We start from the raw sequence: 20068 nt of genomic DNA, 5'->3' as shown, positions 1-20068 counted from the left end.
TGAGGGGAGGCTGTTGTCCCCATGGTAACCTGGGAAACAGAGAGATCACATTAGACTTTTTAGAACGTTTTTACCCACACATATTTTAGATGTGCCAAACCCATTTTAGTTTTACATATGGCCAATTGTGTTGAAAAGCAGGCTTTGAAAACACTAGAACCCCCTGAGATTGATAAGATGGGAAGAACATTCTCCCCGAGGGACTTAAAATGAGCTGGACTTTCTTCCACCCAGTGATACTTGGATGTGACTGAGGCACCCTCCCGCTGAGCTCCTGAAAGGCTGCAGCTGACACCCTGAGTGTGAGTCGATGCAGTTTGTTTAATTAACCTTTAGAAAACCCACTTTGCCATCTAGAAGTGAGCATTTCACAGGAGCTACTGTATTCGTTAGACAAAAGTCTAGTCTCCATTTGGGTATCATGGCCAGGCCTTCCACGTGTCCTTTCAAAGTGCCACGTTTGCAGAAATTCGTATCAGTGGAAATCAAGCAATAATTTAAAAGCCATCCAAAATTAAACTGTTCAAAAATGTTATGTTTCAAAGAAACACTAAAGATGTTTTCATTGTAAGGACAAGAGGTAGTTGCAAAAGAGAGGTCCTTTCTGGAATTGACTATCAACTTTAATACCTGAAAATACCCAGTCAGTAACTCTTGGAAGATATACAGTTTTTGCATCAAACATTAAATGTAGGGAAAAAAACAATATACTAATTGAAATATGTCCTTCACATTTGATGGATATTAGAAATTCCAGTCAATTAATTTTTTTATTAAACTGTGACTAGGCACCAATTTTTTGCATTCCTGAAAGAAACTTTTGCTATAGCTGAATCGTTGTCACCAGGGCTGGAGTAGCCTATGGATGACATTTGTTGATGGCCAGAGATGTTTTCAGTTGTCATACCTGTAGGGGTTGATACAGCACCTCATGCATGGGGGCCAGGGTACTGCTCAATGTGCTGGAATGCACAGGACAAAGACTTATCCAGCCCCAACGGTTGACAGTGCTGAGGCCAAGTCACCCTTCTTAATATAATCTATTCTGGTTTTCAACATTTCAACACAGGGTTTCTATTTCCACTCATAGTTTCCAAATAGTTAGTATAACTCTTTCTCTAACTCATGATTTTTCTAAATGTTCACCATAAGTTATTTATCATAACCAATGCTGTGGACACACGCTACAAGTTGAACATGTACACCTGGAGGAAAGATGACTGTGCCATTCAGATATTATGAAATAATATTGCAAATATTTTGAAATAAGTCTTAAAAATGGGTCCTCCTCACCAAAAGCATCTGGAGTCTGAGGGACAATGCCGGGTGCCATCTGTGGTTATCTGAGCGACTGTGACCAGGGCCTGCTGTCACCCTCAGAATTGCAGAAATGGTGAGCATGCACTGGTGGCTTTTACTATGCCTTCATTTTTAAGTGTTGGTTTCTCTCTTAACTATTTTTGTATCTACCAGAGGAGGGTATGGTGAGCTGTTCAGCAAGAAAAGAGGGAAGCCTCGACTTTGGGATTTGTATTTAGTTTCCGACACTGACCAGTTGTGAGCTCTCTGTCAGTGATGGGTGAAGCTCTTCTGCAAAAGGGCTGAGCTTATAACACCTCGCAGTGCATCTATACAGATGAAGTTCCTCCGTGGGACACAAGGTTTCACAGAAAGGCCTTGTGTAGAAAGAACAGTGTCTTAATTAAAAATACTTTCTGCAATTTGATGTATATTAGGAGTTCCGAAAAATCAAGTTTCTTTATAAGCTATCGATACACAGCACCCTGAGTATCTTTGCTACACTTCATGGTTCTCGCCCAGGCCCACGTGATGGATTGTGAAAGGCCTGAACACCAGGCACTCAGTAAATGCTGGTGCTAGTGATTAATGGTTTTGGAATATGATTATTGGTTCCAAGAATGCTTTCTATATATTCTGTCCCTGGAAAGGTGACATGAGCGGGGTGTCCTGCCTGTCTGAGCAGATCACTGTTCATTTTGTGAACAAAGCCTTGGTTGTCTCTCCCTTCTACATCTTACACCTTGGTACATAAACTATCTTAAGGCCTCTTTTCTTTGGGGCCTTGGTTTTACATTCCATGTACGGGATGGAGAAGGGAATGCTTTATTGAAACACATCTTCATGGTCTTCTATTTTGAAGAGGTGAAAGAATTAAATTATTTTCCAGAATATATGAAAACCTGTTCTCCCATGCGTTTTGATCTGAGATTCCTTACAAATATAGGCTGAGGAGGGGAAGCGGGACATGAGGCAGGGTCCACATAGACCCCTGGGCTCCCTGAGGAGGGTTCCTGGTCCCTCGTGGCTTTCTCCTTTGCTGTTATCCTGAGACAGCAGCAGCAATGATTGGAGAAGGGGATTCAGAGTCTGCCTCATCCTCTCCTTGGGGTGGGCTGGGTGGGAGGTGGCCCCTACTCCAGGATATGCAAACTGTGAAGTGGCTGCCAATGTGCATGGCCGAGTCTGCCACTGGGTGTGACGTGGCTGAGATCCAGGATCATCCACGTGTCCTCCACTCCAGAACTGGCTCCCAAACCTTCCTCATCATTCCAAAAGGAAACTCCATCCTCATTAAGCAATTACTCTCCATTCCTCATCCCACCCCACCCCAGCCCCTGGCAGCTGCCAGTCTGCTCTCTGTCCATGGAGTTACTTCTCCAGCCTGGTCATGTAAATGGAGCCATACAGTAGTGGAACTTCACCCAAGCTCCGTTCCCTTGGCGTGACTCCTCCAGGTCCCCGGCAGGCTAGCCTGCTCTTTATTCTGGGTGTGCCTGAACAGTCTTCCCGTGTATGGAAATGCCGGAGCTGTTGATGTGCCCGTGCCTCCATGGAGATGTGTGTTCCCGCCTTTTGGCTGGGGTGTGTGTGCCACCGTGAACACGTGTGCACGTGCACTTGTTTGAGTGCCCATTTCTTTGGGGTTCATGCCTGAGAGTGGAACTGCTGGGTCACGTGGCTATTCTGTATTTGACCTCTTCTGGAAGAGGATGCACAACAGCTGAACCACCTCTGTGCCTCTAAGGCCCCGATACCAGATGCTGACGGTTCTGGACCAGCTTTGCATCTGTGCCCAGGCACCGCTCAGGCTGACCTAATGTCTGCAGTGGCTGGCGTGGACACCAAAAGTGAGAGTCCTGCAGTCTTAAGTAAGAACTCTGTCCCGTCATAGAAATTAATCCCTTATTGAAACCCAGTGGGCTTGTTTCCGTTTGCTGTCCCTTTTGTCATTTTGGGGGGGAGTGGGTACCAGGGATTGAACTCAGGGGCACTCTACCACTGAGCCGCATCCCCAGCCCTATTTTGTATTTTATTTAGGGACAGGGTCTCACTGAGTTGTTTAATGCCTCACTTTTGCTGAGGCTGGCTTTGAACTTGCAATACTCCTGCCTCAGCCTCCCGAGCCACTGGGATGACAGGTGTGCGCCATCGCACCTGGCTATGTCGTCATTTCTCAATTGGGCATGTCACTTTCTGCTGCCTTGGATGGAAGGACAGCGGAGGCTCTTGGAGTAGTGCACTCTGTAACCCTCCCTTCTCCCCCCGCAGGTGTCCTTCTTCCTCTTCATCGTCTTCGTGGTGTACACCATGCTGCCCTTCAACATGAGGGATGCCATCATCGCCAGCGTCCTCACCTCCTCATCCCACACCATTGTGCTGAGCGTCTGCCTGTCTGCGACGCCTGGGGCCAAGGAGCACCTGGTCTGGCAGGTGAGTGCCCCTCAGCATCCAGGGCAATGACCTTCCCGTCCCTCAGGAGGATGGAGTGGAGGTCCCAGGTGTGTCGTCTGGCACCTGGCAGCTGCTTCCTTTCTGCCCCTGGTGCTGTCCCTGATGCCCCCTCCATCAGTGGGGCCAGTAGTAGCTTAGCCACTAGCAACAGAGAAACTAATGTTAGCAGGAACATAGGGTTGGCAACTTCAGTTTGGTGACTGCTGAATGGTGATGTGATTTTTGATGGTAAAAAGGCATTCTTACTATATATTGCAATTTAGCACCCTTATTTTTAGATTGAAATAACTTGTACAATTAAATTCATAATTCTCTCCCACCTCTCTCTTTACATAGGACAAAAATATTCTCCATTTCTCAATCTTCTGCTAGGTCTGTGGGCATTTAAAAAAATGTAGTTTTAAAAAATGCTATAATAGCAAATTTTGGAATTTCAAAGAAGCCATTCTATTTAATTAGTTAAAAGCATTTTAAAAGCTACCAATTTCCTGTTATGTACATCCGTAAACAGGAGGGTCATTGGTTTGGAGTTATTCCTAACACTCACTTTTTTTACCTGTAAAAGGTCTGTTTTATTTTGGTCTACGGGGGTCAGTTGCAACACATGTGTCGGTGATATAAAATGCAGCAAGGCAGAGTTCCAGTTAGGAATAGCACTGCGCCATTGGGAAGGAGATTTTACTTTTATCTTCTTATGGTGCTGGGATGGAATCCAGGGCCTTCTGCTTGCTAGGTAAGAGCTCTGTCACTCATCTGCATCTTGGGCCAGGAATGAGGCTTTTAGACATGGCTCCCCTCAGCCCTGCAGGGACCAGAAACCAGTTTTTGATGGACTTGATGAGATGTTTAATTTGAAAACTTGAGATGGAGGTGGAGACTTACCCTTGAGCCTGTCGTCTCTCCCTTGATTTGAAAGCTTTCTAGAGATCGCCTTTCTCAATATTCACTTCCTAGTTCTCATCATAAGATCATGTTCACTAAGAGCAGCTGAAGCCTTTGCACATCACGTGTCTCTCCGCAGGGTGCGAAGGCTGCGCAGGCTGCGCCTCTGACTTGACACAGTGCAGCAGGTTTTGCATTGGCTGGTTCTGGTGTTACTGGGGAGCTCCCACCCCGGGAAGCACGGGACAGAGGAGAGATTGTCTCTCTTCCAGTTAGCTTTTTTGCTGCTGTGACTACAAGACCTGACCAGAACAATTGGAGAGGAAGTTTGTTTAGGGGCTCATGGTTTCGGAGGCCTCAATCCCTAGATAGCAAGTTCCATTCCTTGGGGCTTGAGGTGAGGCTGAACCTCATGGTGGAAGAGTGTGGCAGACAGAAGCAGCTCAGGTCAGAAGGCAGAGATGCAATAACCTGTTGTGCTCTACGTATTGCATCCCCAGAGGCATGCCCACCATGACCCACGTCCTCCAGCCACACCCTACCCACCTTCTGCTACCAGCCAGTAATACCATCAGGGGATTAGTTCACTGATTGTATTAAGACTCTGTGACTCAATCACTTCACCTCTAAAACTTGTTGATTTTCTCACCCATGAGCTTTGGGGGATACCTCGCATCCAAACCATAACAGTTCCTCTGTGCATTACACCTGACCTATCCCAATGACCCGCACTTCCTAAGGCACAGATGGAGGCTGCTGGCACCTCATCAAGGGGAAGATTGAAGAGGCAATGCATTATTTGTATTGTAAAATATTTGATTGGCAAACATTGCCTACTTTCAAGGCATACAGCATGATGATTTGACATCCTTATACATTGTGATTATCATGATCAAATTAGATCCTTCCCTCACCACCTGTGTGATAAATAGATCCCAGAACTTGCTTATCTTATCTCTGACAGTTTCTACCCTTTGAGCAGCTACTTATCATTTTCCCCACCTCTAACCTCGGGCTGCTACTTTTCTGTTAAAAAAAAGATCAACCCAGCTGTCCCTGGAAAGACGATGGAGAAGTGCTGCTTTGTACGGGAGCTCAGCCTTGCTTCACCCCCTCTGCCTCTCAGTCTACCCTGTGGGTATGAATGAAGTCTTTGTCCTTTCTCCCATACACTCCACCCTTTCCCTACTTGGGTCATTAACCTCAACCTCAGGTGGGCACATCCAGGTCAGGGTGGTGGTGGCTATGTTTTTGCAGTGGCAACAAGTACCTGATCTGCTCCGCCATTTTACATTCTGGAAATAACTGTGGGAAAGTCCTCCTTTGACTGGCAGTAGACACCTCAAACACTTCACGGCTCACAGCACCTTCAGGGACAGGGCTCCCCTGGAACACATCCTTGAACACTTTGTACCTGTCTCTTCATCTCCTTCATGAATAGATGAAGTGTCTGCTGGTGTGGATTTAACAGGAAAAAAATATTGGAAAATAATTTTAATACCTGCCCGAAAGGATTAAGTACAGTTAAAAAAAATAGAGGAAAAAGTGTTTTACAAAGAACTGTTGTGTTCTAGGTTAATGCATACTGTATTGAGTTGGTTTTGAAAGCATTTTTATTTGCTTGTATTAGTAAAAGGAAATTGGGAAAGAACATTAACCTTAAATTTTTATTTACTATTTTCAAAAAACAACAAAGAAAAATCCTTCATATCGGCAGACAGCCAGAGATAGGATAATTAGTAGAAAATGCAAAAGGAATAAAAATGCTTCATTCCATAGTTTTTCATTAAGAATAATATGGAGAGGCAAAGAAGAACATGCAGTCCGTCGCCTGCACCCCTCAGAAACTATTTCACAGCGACTCCAAGAGCTGGGAAAAGTGAAATATGGCAATATCTGTAAATGGAAAGTTCATGGGTAAACATCAAGGTACGAAGAAAAGAGTTGCACTGCTTTTGGCCACTGCTGGAAATAGAACTAAACTACCACTGGCTTGAGGTGGAAGAAGAACACTTTACTGGATCCTTTTAATGCACAGTGCATGTAAATTAGAATGGTGTGAGGGAGGTTGTGTGGCTGTGGTGTCCTTTGTTCAAACAGCACTATGTGGACATGCTGCACTGGGCTGAAGAAAGAGGCTGTGTATCACTGGGGGTCAGTACGCACCAACCTGCCCTCTGACCTTCAAGGGAAGAGAACTTTTTGCTTATCATGGATCCATAGGAAGAATTGCGTTTCATTTATGTATTTGAACATTAGAAAGCCATTTAGCATGTGCAGTGTATATCTATTAATCAAAATGTTGACTTAGGAGAAAATCTAGTGCTTTTTCCCCACCATAACAGAGCTCACTGTCTTCAGGAAATTCATTTTGCCAACCTTTTTTTTTTTGAAGTGCACTGCATTCTCAGGCTATGACTCGTCACCCTATGGAGGAACTGTAGCTAAAAACTGGAGAGTATGGATGGTATTCCCCACCACATTTTAAAGTACAATCCCTAATACATTTTATAACTTTTATTTTGGAACAATCATAGACTTACCAATAAGTCAATAATACAGTACAGAAAATTATATCGTGTGCATGTACAAATATGTAACAAAAAGTCCCATCAGTATGTACAACTATAGTGCACCAGTAGAAAAATGTAGAAAAGGTCTGGGGTTGTGGCTCTGTAGTAGAGTATTTGCCTAGCACGTGTGAGGCACTGGGTTTAATTCTCAGCACCACATGTAAATAAATAAAATAAAGGTCCATTGACAACTAAAAAATATTTTTTAAAAAACGTAGACAAAAAATAAAATAAGGGAAAAGAAAGAAAACACATGTCAGCCCAAAAACCTATTTAAAAAATAAGTAAAAGCAAGTTGCCAATTGGAGACCACATGCCCCAGTGCTTTAGTATCGTCTACAGTGCTGTTCTCCTACGTAGTCATAACAGGACTGTCAAAGTCGGGGAATCCACACTGCCATGTGATTGCCATCGGACTGTCAGGCTCTATTCAAGTCCCTCTGGGCTTCAGTCTGGAACGGTCTGTTCGTCTTTCTGTGGCCATGATCTTAACACCTTGGGGATTGCTGCCTCTGTGGAAGGCCTCTCAGCTTGGGTTTGTCTGATGTCCTCCTGTGTAGGTTCGGGTTCTGCACGGTTGGCAGGAATTGGTCATGGGGAGCGTGTCCCTGTAGAGCTGCATCGGGGCCGTGACTGTCCCGCCTTAATCACACTGGGACTCTGGTGTGCCTGTGTGTGTTGTCACTGCCCACCAGGCTTTTCCACTCAAAGCTGCTCTTTCCCCTTTCTTATTAGTACTTATATTAGGGGGAATTGCTTGAAAACTATGAATATTCCCTGTTTTTCATCAAACTTTCAATTTGTTTGTTTATGTCTGTACGGCCTTGTGCTTGCCTGATTTTACTGTTGGATAGTTTATAAACCCCTGCTGTTCATTTACATAACCACCTTGTCTCAGTTTTGTCCAGGGGCACCTTGAGCCTGGCTTCTGTCTTTCTGACATGTCCCTGTCATCTTCTGGGTACCCCCTTGCTTTCTGTCACAACGAGATGTTTCAGGTTCATCTTGTTCTCCCCTCACCTCTAAAACCAGCTGTCTTTCCAGAGGGTCTTGTTAGTGGGGAAAGCCCTCAGCAGCAAGGTCTGGGTGTGAGGGGCTCCTGCTACCTGGGGGGTGTCCTTACACCCAAGGCAAAGCCCACACCTATTTCTGCTATGTTTATTGTCACATGCACTTAGATCTTAACCACTATGACTTCACATGAACATTTTCCTTTACCAACAGTGAAAAAAAAAAAAGAGCTTCCATGTTTCTTGAAGTATTTAATTATTTGACCAGTCGCGGGTCCTAATCTGTCTTCTGTCGCTCAGCCCACCCGCCCACCCCAAAGCCTCTCTCTGGGCCCCCTGTCTGAGTGCCACGCCCAGCTTCCCCTCTCCCCACCACTCTCCGCCCGGCCAGCTCAGACTCTGACACTCAGTCCACATGGCGCTGCCCTGGTGTGTGCGTCCCTTTCTCCTGTTCAAGCTCTGTCCCCTGTGGTAGGCTTTTCCCACTCCCTGTTCTGTCACCCCTGGACAGCTTCCTGCTCCCGGTGTTCTGATGGTGTGGAAGCTGCCGTGTTGGCCTCTTCTGATGGCCTGAGGACTGACCTACTCAGCAAGGAAGGAAAAGGGACAGGAAGGAAGGGGGAGAGGAGGGCCAGGAAGGGAAGGAGAGCGGACACGTTTGAACACCTCACTTATTTGTGGGACAGGAAGAGATACTTGTCAGTTATCTCTGTTGCACTCTGTGCTGGTCTCTGCAAGTTTTCTCATAATTTTTCCCCTTTGTCCCTCTATTGGTTTTCAAAGAAAACCATCTGAGATTTTGAAGGAATTCCACAATCCCTTCCTAATAAAGGTAAGAAAACATGTAATCAGGAAATGTACAGAAGAGCAGTTCCATGTTGCCCATGTAAGAAGAATATATTATTTCCAGGTCATAAATTTAGTCAAAGCATTAAAAGCTCCCAGCAATTCAGGATTAACTAGAAAATAAGAATTTTACTTGCATCAGTGGGACAATATACATTTGACCAAAAGTTTCATGAGAGCCACAAAGAGTCTTACACTGTGGCGGTTGCCTTCTGCCTGGACCCTGGGGAGGTAGGGGACTCGGAGGAGGTTGGGAGGCTGGAGTCCTGCCTCCTGATGGCGGTGTGGGACCTTTGGTCATCGGCTGCCTGGAGACGGTGCTCCGTGGCACTTAGGCCGTCTGGATTGTGCATCTTGCCTGCCCTGTCCTCTGTCCTGCTAGTGCAGCTGAGCGCCACTGTCAGCCCAAGGCAGAGCCAGCCTCGAGGAATTGTCACCTATTCCTATTTTGTATCATGATTGCATTTTGCATTTGAAATTTATTTAATCTTCTTACATTTTTAGGGCTTTGGTATTCAAACCACATTCCAAATTTTCATTTATCTTTTACTTCCCCATGAGAAAGGGGGGGGGAGAGTTTTGAGTCTAGATTTACTTAAGCAAGCCGATTATATGAGAATCTGTATTTATTAGAGAAGATAAGCTAAGGAGTGCTTTTTGGTTTTCTAACAGGATTACTTAAGTGTTTGGAAATTTTATAGGATTATTTTACACTGAGAATGCTTTAATACATTTAAGTTGTGATACAGTGGGAAAAAATGTTATCGTACTTAATATAGCCAATCATCTGTGGCAAGTGTGTAATCAATAGTAATGCAGATTTGTTACATAACTGATTCTTTTTAAGTATAATTCAGGAAGTGTATATTGGAGTCTGGAATTAAATTGCATTTAGGATCTAATCTGAGAAGCTCAGAGGAAAAAACAGCAGGTTACCAGCTGCCTGGTTTCTGGTTGTGGAGGAGACTAATTGGTAGGAATGTGGATCTCTGTTCTTACTGTTTTGTCTTCAGAGAAGTACAAAGTATTATTTTTTCCACAAAAGATAGAGCTGGAGAGACTGTGCTACTGCCCGTTTGTAGAGCATGAAGCTACACCTCATGTGTGGCCTATACCCTCCTCTAGGAAGTCATTGTGCACCTGTTCTCAAGACACTGTGATTGGAGGGAATTGGGGTGAGGCTGGAGGAGAGGTAAAATAGTGAGTTGATGAATGTGGCTGAATCCTGGAGAAGTCCACATGCCTTTGGCATTCCTGCTCTTCCTCCCTCCCCTCACCACCCTGCAGCTCCACACACACACACACACACACACACACACCCACACCCACCCATCCTTCTCTCAGTGGCAGGAACTCGGCACTGGTGTTCTGCCTGGGAGAATTTTGGTAGCTCAAGTGCATGGCAACATTAATGTGAATGCAGGAAATCGACTCCCAGTCAAGGTTCTGGCAATTTCAGAATGAACATGCAAGAAAGCAAGAGGCAGACTTTCTGTTGGACAGAAGTGGTAGAATGAGGTCTGCGTGTGGCCTCCAGCCTTCGTGGGGCTGTGAAGAGGAGAGGAGCAGGGAAGCCCTATCAGGACATGAGCTTGTTCTAAGAGACTTGATCAGGGGAACACAGGAGGGAAGGACAGTTAGAAAATGAAACGTGGCAGTCATCCAGAGACTGGCTCTATCCTCTTCTTATTCACCATCTGACTCATGGACCCCTGCTCATTTGGAGCAAGACTCATGTCAAATGTGATACTTTATCATGGACCTACTCCCTGTGGCCATGGCACCTTTTGGTTGACTCACCTCACATCTCCTCCTGCTTTCAACAAATTGTGTATCTTTGCCCATTGATTACAAATCTTTGAGGCTCTGCCATTCCAAATGTCATTGGTGAAGGGAGGGGTGGGTTGTGAAAGCTATGACCCTGAGCCTTTTGGAAACCTCCAGTGATTGCTCTTTGAAACCCCTAGAAGATGATGAGAAGGTCAGCCTCCCAAGAGGGGTCAGGTAGGACCTGCTGTGCACTTGAAGGAAATGTCTGCTGCTGGGTGAACCCAAGGCAGTGGCATAGTGCAGCTTGGCTTCAGCGAAAACATCCTTCTGGTTGTAAGGGCTGCTCTTTAAAAAAGGAATCCCAGTAAGCTGCAGGGAAGGAGGTATATGTGTCCTCATGGGGAGACATTCCACAGAGAGGTGAAGCTGGGGCTTGACCTAATTATCTGCAGAATGGGAATAACAATGAGGGCCTCTTCCTAGGGCAAGATCGATAGTGACATGAGGTGGTTAACAAAAAGGACTCAACTGGACCAGGCACAAAGTGCTCAGAAGCATCGGGAGTTAAGAATGACAGCTGCCTGTGGTCAACTCACACATTCTCACTGCATCCGCAGAGTGCAGCAGACTGAGCCGGTGGGGGCTGTGGAGATGTCCTTCCTGGATTTTCAGCAGCAATCACACCTGAGAACAATGGGTATCAATTTCACCTCGCCTGGAGATGTGAGACCCTGTTGGCCAGGCTCTGGTGTATGATTTCTCATGTCCTTTTTGGCAGCTCATGGGTATTCAGACATGGCAGGGAGCATGGGGTAGTAGGCAGAGCAGGCTTTGGGGCTTCAGGTAGAATCTGGGTTTGGATCCCACTTCTGCTTTATAGCTGTGTATGGTGAACAAGCAAGGGGACCACCCAGATCCCCTCCAGGAAATATTGGCTGCCTGAAGTCTGTTGTCAACAACTGTCTTTCAACTGTCAGACCCTTTGGGGACTGCTGGAAGAGACCCACCCACCCAAGGCTTTTCAAGTTAACCCATGTCCATGACTGATGGAGTTGAACACAAATGCCTTCCATTTTGGCCCAATGAAGGACAATTCTGAGAACAAGTTTTGCTCCAGAGCATCCCTGAGTTTGCCTGAAGATGGACTGTGCTACAGCACAACTTCTCTCTGTCCACTGGTGTTTCTTTTCCTCCCCTTGGGTATCGAAGCTGAGAGAACTCCCTAATCAACTCTAAACTCCATTTCGGATGTGCTTTCTGGAGAACCCGATTGCAACACTGCGTGAGCTTGGCCTTATTCTTCAGCCTACTCAGTGTTCTCACCTGTAAAATGGCACCAGCATCAGACACCTGTCATGTGTGATTGCTGGCCTTGGTGCTGATCAGGCTGGTCAGGTATGGAGAACCTGTTGTGGATCTAGGCTGGTGCCAGGTCCCCAAAGAGTGGTACACAGCAGTAGCAGCAGTAATATCTTTGGCTGACTTTTAGAAGCTAAGAGAGATGGAACATAAATACTTTGAGGAATATCGTTGTAACCAAAATTCAAATAATCATCTGAGCTGGTAAGGCAAGAATTGGATGGTGCATGTGTGAGACCCTCATAGCTCAGTTGACCCACTGACCATCTTGTGGCCTCCTGAACCCCGACCAAGACAGCTGCACCCTGCTGAGACACTAGCAGCTCAGAGTGCACTGACTGGAGGAGAAGGGCATCTGGGGTTTTGAGGTGCTCTAGGTTCATAGAATACCTGGTTTTGAAAGCCCTTAAGTCACAGCTCCCCAAACCCACTCCCTGGCAGGAAGAAGAGGAAGGAATACAAGAGGATGCATATCCAGGGTCACTGGCCAGTGGCATAACTCGGATGGCCACGCCACTCCTCCTCTGGACAGTCTGTTCCTTGGAAAAGCACCCTTCAGTGTCCAAGCAACCTCGAGGTGGTTCTTCTCTGCAAACTTTACCAGCCTCATTGTACCTGGATAAGATGGAAATGACCATCCTGTCAATCAGTTGGTGATCTTGAAAACAGGAACCTAAAGAGCTTCATCAATCTGACTCTCTCCTACCACCCCAGTGGAGATACTGTGTTGGTCTCCCAGAACTGCTGGAACAAATTACAACAACTTTCAGGGCTTAAAACAAGAGAAATGTAAAAATCAGACATTTATTCTCTTGCAGAAATGGAAGCGGTGGTGTTGGCAGGGCTGGTTGCTCCTGTAGTTTGGAGGGAAAACTTAGGTATGCTTCTCTTCTGCCTTTGGTGTTGCCAGGAAACCTTGGCATTCCTTAGCTCGGCGCTCCAAAAAATCTGCACCTCTTTCTTTACAGTCTTCTCTTCAGGCTATGCCTTCTTCCTTTATCTCTGCATCTCTTCTCCTTTGTGTCTTACAGGGACACAGCCTAAATGCAGGATGATCTCATTGCAACATCTTAACTTAATTACATCTTCAAAGACCCTTGTTCTAAAAGATCATATATTGAGCCTCCCATTGCACAGAATTTCAGCATGCACAGTGGGGCTTTGGGTCTCCTTCTGTCCCTGGTGGGTTGTGGCAGACACCTTCCCTTAGTTTGGGACCACTCTTTAAGGCTGCAGAATCTGCTCAGTGCCTTTCTCCTGTCTGTTCAGGTTTTGTTAAGCAGTGTGGTACATGATACACGAAGATACCTTCTTGGGGGATATTTATAGTAATGTAGAAAAATAAAGCAAACCTAGAAGAATTCAGTGAAGAAGCATATGGGAATTTCACCCTTGTTTAAACAAAACTAGCATCCACAGGGAAAGCAAAAATAATTCTTGCCAGATGACTACAGATAGGTAGGACAACAGAACATCTGTCCACGGTGCTTTGCCCATTTTAAAAATAGCCACAGAGAAGAGAGGAGATATGGAGAGAGGAGAGGAGAGGAGGGAGAGAGACGAGGGCTGGGAAGGGGGTTGTCAGTGACTACGCTTCTTAGAACCACTCGTGGATGCTCCCTTTGTAGCTGTTATCCATTTGACCCTCTTAGCTGTTCAGGCCTATAAGCACATTATTTTCAAGTGGATTTTACCTTTCGAATTTTAAAACCTCCTTTTATTTCCAGATGCTTTACTGGATAAATTCAGGGGGAAAATAACGTCAAGTCTGTGATAGTACATACTTAGTCTATTTTATTTTTTTATTTAGTAGGACTAGTATTTTCCCTTTAGGTCATACATTGGTTTTTGAGTTAAGCTAAGAAATTTTATAATTTGAAGGAAGTAACCATTGATTTTTATTTAGAGAAATGTCCTCCTCTCTCTCTCTCTCTCTCTCTCTCTCTCCCTGTTTTTCCTCTCTCTCTATCTCTCTCTCTCTCTCTCTCTCTCTCTCTCTCTCTCTCTCTGTTTTTCCTTAAAGAGTGGATATTGGATGGTTATCAAAAGAATCTTTTTTTTTTATTTAATCACCCACGGACAAAATTGGATGGTTTCTTTGTTAATATGATATGGAACAACTTTTAAATTTCCAGAATTCCCCTCAGTGGGTTATGTTGTGTTTCCCTCTGGTTTGCTGGTTGGTTCAACCAACAACTTACTAGGGATTTTTCATCTTTCTTGACAGTAACCAGAATCGTGGCTTAGGCAGCTCTGCTGCTTCTCAGCAGTGGACGGATCTGCAAGCTCTACTACTCCTGAACTTCTTCCATCTCAGCTACTCCTCTAGATTGGAGAGCACAACACTCTCTGTTTTTTCTGTGAAAATATTCTGTTTAGACTTACTTTCTCTGTGGAGTTTGTTTTGGCCAAAAATACATTCACAGTATTTAAATCATAAATGCAATCTCTTTCATTCAGAGTTTCAACTGCATTTCACAGAAGAGTGATCTCTCCATGGTTTCAATTTCTTCGTATTTGAGTTTACTTTTCCCTGGCTAGATTCTTATTTTCGGAGTTTCTGTTTTCTTCATCTATCTAACTGGCCCATCGAGCTACCATTATATTTATTTTACTTTATTTCTCCAAAGAGCAAGTTCATTATATATTTATTATTTTTATTGATGTTCTGGATTTGGATTTTTCTCTCAGTCTTTTGCAAACATGTTTATTTCTTAGATTGTTTTTTCCTCCATATTGTTTTGCTTTTTATTCCCAACCTCTGTGTTAGATACTTCTCATTCATTTACATAAGTATCAAAGACTATACATTTCCCTTCAAAAACAGCTTTGATTCTGCACATCCCATGTGCTCACTTTCTTTATTTCTCTATAGTTTTTAATTGTGCTTGCATGTCTTTCTTAACACAAAAAAATTTACTGTTGTTTTATTTTCAGGCTTCGAGAGGTTTTCCTTTTCTTTCTTTGTTATTTATTTTAGTTTTACTGCATTGACATTAGAGATGGTCACCTGGCACAGTGGTGCCTGTCTATTATTCCACTGACTCAGGAGGCTGAGGCTGGAGGATCACAAGTTCCAGGTCAACCTCAACAATTTATCAAGACTCTATTTCAAAATTCAAGATTAAAAAAAAAAAAAGCTGGAAGGTAGCTCAGTGATAAAGTGACCCTGTGGTCAGTCCCTAGGACCACCCCACCCTCAAAAAAAAAAAAAAAACACAAAAACCCTACAGTTCATCTGTACTCTTTCCAATTTCTTTTGTGCTCTTAGTAAGAGCTGCTTACTGCAGTGGCCCTTCTACTGTGATCCTCCTCATCAGATCTTGCTGAGCATCTGCCCGGGGGATTCATGTCCTTAGTGAGGCTCCTTCAGTCCTGTTGCCTCCCATAGCCCATGGAGATGCTGGGCCCCCCGGAGTCAGCATGCTTGTGGCCAGTGTGCCCTCCTGGTGTCCTCCTGTCCAGTTCAGCTCCTGGAATGTTCCAAGCCAGGGGCTGTGGCCAACACTCCTATAGTCGTGAACTGTTGGCTTGGCGTCAGCAGCTCGGTGGCCCTTGGTGGCACAGCCCCACTTCCCTCCTGACCTCCGCCACTTGTGTCAGTGCCCTGGTTCCACCTCTTCTCCGCCTCCAGCCTGGTCACAGCTGGCAGCAGCTGGCCCTCCCACGCTGGGGGCTGGAGTTCCTGCCCGTTACCCAATTTTATTAAAAACACAGATCACACATGTGTTTCCCATTCTCTTTTGTGTTCTGGATAATTTCCAAGTAAAGAAGAGGAAATTTTGACCTCATGTGTCAAACTGGAGTGAAATCATCCTTAACCTTCTCTTTGGCTTCTTAAATGTCCACCTGGTAGCCACATCTGACCAGCACATTAACCTGTGATGGGGAGAGGCAGGGGAAGGAGGAAGATACAGAGAGTGAACAGAGCAGGGTCACCAGTGGAGCACTCCAAGGTGCCCAGCTGGGACAGCTTTCTGGGTTGGTGCAGTTGGGCAGGTCTGAGTCCCTGTGTCAGGTAAACCTTTGACATGACAAAGGACTCTGCCCTAACCCTTGAGGATTCCTGCTTCTCTTCCCTGTTGGGTGGCAGCTGTCAGTACACAGGTGAGTAACCATTGTCCAGTCACTGACCCAGAGAGGAAGGTCACAGTGGGAAGGAAGGTGCCGTGTTCCCACAGCACCCAGTTCTTTGTTATTGTTACAGTTCATGCAGAATCGTCTTGAGATGAGCTGAGATCTGCGGCAGGAATCAGAGCTTTTTAATATTGTCGCGTGTCTGACATCAAGTGTTCAAGGTATTGAATGGTTGTGCGTGTGACTGAATTGAAGAGTGACTGGGCACACAGAAGTGTGACAGAGATAGACGCCGGCATCCAGGTGTCTCAGATTTGCTGTCCAAGGGAGCAACGTGCACTTCTTTGTGCTGTGTCTGCCATCTCTGAGCCTCGCAGCCACGTGTGAGGTGGGTGAGGTATTGGTGTCCTTTCAGAGTGACAGCCATCCAACGTCCTCAAACCTTATGTTATCATCCTGGCTTCCTCAAAAGAAGCCAAATCTTTATGTGAATTTTAAATGCCTTTCTGAGCTGTTCCAATTTATAGCCTTATGGAGGAATCAGAAGACAGACACAAAGTTGACTGTAGAAATAGGAAAGAGGGTACGCAAAGAAAAGTTTAAGAATCTGGGGTTGCTTGTCATTGGCAGAAAAAATGAGCTAAAACCAAACTGCTTCCAGTTATACAAACATCATCCACAGGCTGGATAGTGAGAGGCTGGATTCCACACGGCCCCGGTGAAGTCTTCCTGAGGACCAAGAGAGACTGATGTGTTTTAGCTACTTAACTAGGCAGAGAAGGTCACTGATTCAATTTCCTATGCAGTGCAGAGTAGAATTTTTCAAAAATACTGTAGGAGAAACCCAGGGCACTAACTTGGCATCAACTGCCTTATCCACCACTCAGGAAGTTTTCCAGGTGAAGCCCCTAATGATTCAGGCTGTGGGTCTTGGACTCTGACTTCAGGCGTATTAGCAGGTGGAAGACTGTGTTTCTTAATTTGGTATGAAGGAGATTCTCTGGGCCTCCATTTGAGAGGCCCTCCTGCTTTTTGCTGCCTGAAGGACCCAGACATTTGGGGCATGGATGACCTTAGTGGCACCCCAGAGGACATGTTTCCACCCTCAAGCCATCACTGAGGAGCAGATTTGGCCATTGAAATGAAGATGATGGATGCTGAGAGAGAGGATAGATCCCAGTAGAGATTACGAGGTGACCTGAAAACCCTCACAGGTGCAGGTGAGATGCACACCTGTCCCTGCCACACCCTGGCAAGTCCTGGGAAGCTGGTTCTGAAACACGTGGTTCAGTAGATAACCGTTTTCATTGCCCCTAGGAAACCTCCTCAGGTATCTGGGAACGATGCTCTTCCCCTCTAATGCCTTGAATCTCACTGCAAACCAGTTTCCCAGCATCTCTGGTTCTTTTCGTTTCGTACTCTGCCGTACATTAAAATCATTCTGGAAAGTTCTCCCACCCGGCATTTGCATTGCTTCCTCATCAACGGCTGCTTGGATTTTTCTGTGGAGATTCAGTCAGGCATTTTTTTTTTCCTTCTCATAAATAAGATTTCACATTACTAAGTTTTTAGAGCAGAAAGAGTCATTTCTGAAGCAAACAAACATTAAACTAGACATATAGACTGCCCAGTTATTTCCTTTCCCTCCGCTAACTGTGTCCCATATGGAATTTAAAGAATTTTGTGGGTTTTGGATAAACAGCTGGGTAGGAGCGCAGACATTTTATCTTGGCGTTAAGAGTAGATTCTTACAGGAAACCTTACAAACCCTCTTGACGCTATTTTTGAACCAGTTTAAGATTCTCATTTTTTATTTAAGGTGTTTTCAAAACTAATATTTATAACATCCACAAAGTAGAAGTATTTCCATTCTATTGCTGGCCTTTTGACTTGCATATAATTTTGAATTCATTTTGGTGGCTTCTGGCACAGGTCTCAGTGTGTGTTTGTCCTCAGAATGAGTCAGCTCACTGTGTCCACTGCAGCTCCCCACAGGCACTTCAACAGGGCTCCCCAGTCTTGACTGCTCGTTCTCCAACTCATGTGCTCCTTATCTCTGTGGACGGCACCCTTCCCTGGACTTGGCAGTCTTGGCTTGGCTCCACCTTGTCCCCTTCTTCATCTCACTCATGCCCCAAACTCTTGGTCCCAGGGTCTGTCCCTTGATTGCTCTCTACTCTCTCCCAGGTCACTTTCCTCCTACTCATCTTCCTGGGTCTCACCTCATCACTTATTGCCTGGGTTGTGGCAGGAGCCTCTAGCGTTGCCCAGATGGCCTCCCACAGCCGGTCTGCCTCTGTGATCCTAAGTAGCTTCTTGTTATCTGCAGAACGGAGCAGCCCAGCTCTCTTGGGATGGCATGTGAAGCCCTGAGGGATGCAGCCTCGCTGCTCCTACAACTTACCCTCTTCCTTCCCTGGCATGGACTCTGAGCTCGCTGATTAACGCCCAGCTACCTGCAGGTCCCCAGTTGTGCTTTTCTGTCCCTCACTTGGTGCTGTTATTTGTTCTGTCCTCTCTCTGGAGCACCCCAGTGTTGTCACCGAGCCAGTGCATGAGAAAAAGCCTGTATGTCACTCACAGAAAGTCCTCACTGACCCAGGGGCTGAGCAGGAGCCCTTGGGGCTGCCCAAGCGTCCTCTCTTCTGATGCCACTGGGCTCTTCCACCGAGCTCCTTGAGAGAAGGCACTTAGTCGTTGGCTTCTGACCCACAGCAGGCATTGCTTGCTGGACTTACAGAATGCTTCTTTCTAACACTCTGAGCCCCAAGCTATGGAACTCAGAAAGCTTACTTGAATACTTGAATCCTCTCCAAGCAAAAATATAAATTAAACCCTTTTGTGAAATATCTTTTACTAAATTTCCCAGACCCAAAAGATATATTAACCCTTTACAAAAATAGCATAATACATAATGGAAAGAATCTGAACTTTGGAGTCTAAGAGATCTAAGCTCAAATCACGGCTCTGCATGAATTGGTTGTGTGAGTTTAAGCAAGTGATTTAGCATCCCTAACCATCTGTTTACTTATCTGTAAAAAAGGACCAATCACAGGATTCGACGGAGGATTAAGGACTGAGCATAGCTGATTCCCAGCTGAGTGCCCAGCACATGGCAGCATTTATTAGGTTGACTTTCTGGTTTTTAGATTTCTTTCCTCTCCCTATCCCTTCCCTTTCCTTCTCCCCCACCCCGCCCCACTATTTTTTTTTGTTATTTCTTATTAACATGCACACAATCTGCTTTTAAGGTTAGTAGAGAACTTCTGCTTGAGATATTCAGAGAGAAAATATTTGCATCAAACAAGATGTCCTGTGGCGATTTTTAGAACAGTTAATGGATGAATCATGTAATCCTTAATGAGAGGGAGCGTAACCCTACCAATTAGAGCAACCACTGAATGTCCACAACTGTAGAAAAGCATTGCATGCTACGAAAAAGTGAGCACAAGAAGTAGTTTATCTTTTAAAAAGATTTTCTTGAATAAATACTTGAAATAAGTTGGATTCTTTCTACAAATCAGGTAACAATTTTGATAGATCTGTGTCTTATAAATTTGGACAACTCTTTCAATTGATGTCAATTGCAATCTATCCAGGGGACATATTTTAAGCAACTGCTACATTGTAGCCCCTTTCTACCCCAACAAATACAATTTTGAAAAAAAAAGACAAATAGAAAACCCTCAAGTATATTAGCATTTAGGAGAGCTGCAAGTAACACTGATACCCAGGAATATGGTTCATACCAATTTACAGAGGGAAATTTTATTTATGATTAACTTTGCCACCAAATAC

At 45.0% G+C, this 20068-nt stretch overlaps 1 protein-coding gene across 1 annotated transcript in view; it reads left to right on the top strand.

Annotated features, from left to right (window-relative positions):
- Positions 1–20068, top strand: part of Adcy2 (adenylate cyclase 2) — a 377019-nt gene that overhangs the window by 96730 nt on the left and 260221 nt on the right. Inside the window, exon 3 of the mRNA XM_046430364.1 lies at positions 3571–3732. Coding sequence (XP_046286320.1) covers positions 3571–3732 — 162 coding nt within the window. The remainder of the gene's footprint in view (positions 1–3570; positions 3733–20068) is intronic.

This window comes from Marmota monax, unplaced genomic scaffold, assembly GCF_021218885.2.
Source record: "Marmota monax isolate L192 unplaced genomic scaffold, Marmota_monax_Labrador192_F-V1.1 WCK01_AAM20220418_F8-fsc00082, whole genome shotgun sequence".
NCBI lineage: Eukaryota > Metazoa > Chordata > Mammalia > Rodentia > Sciuridae > Marmota > Marmota monax.
The sequence above is the reverse complement of the archived record's forward strand: the minus strand, read 5'-3'. Positions and strand labels throughout refer to the sequence as shown.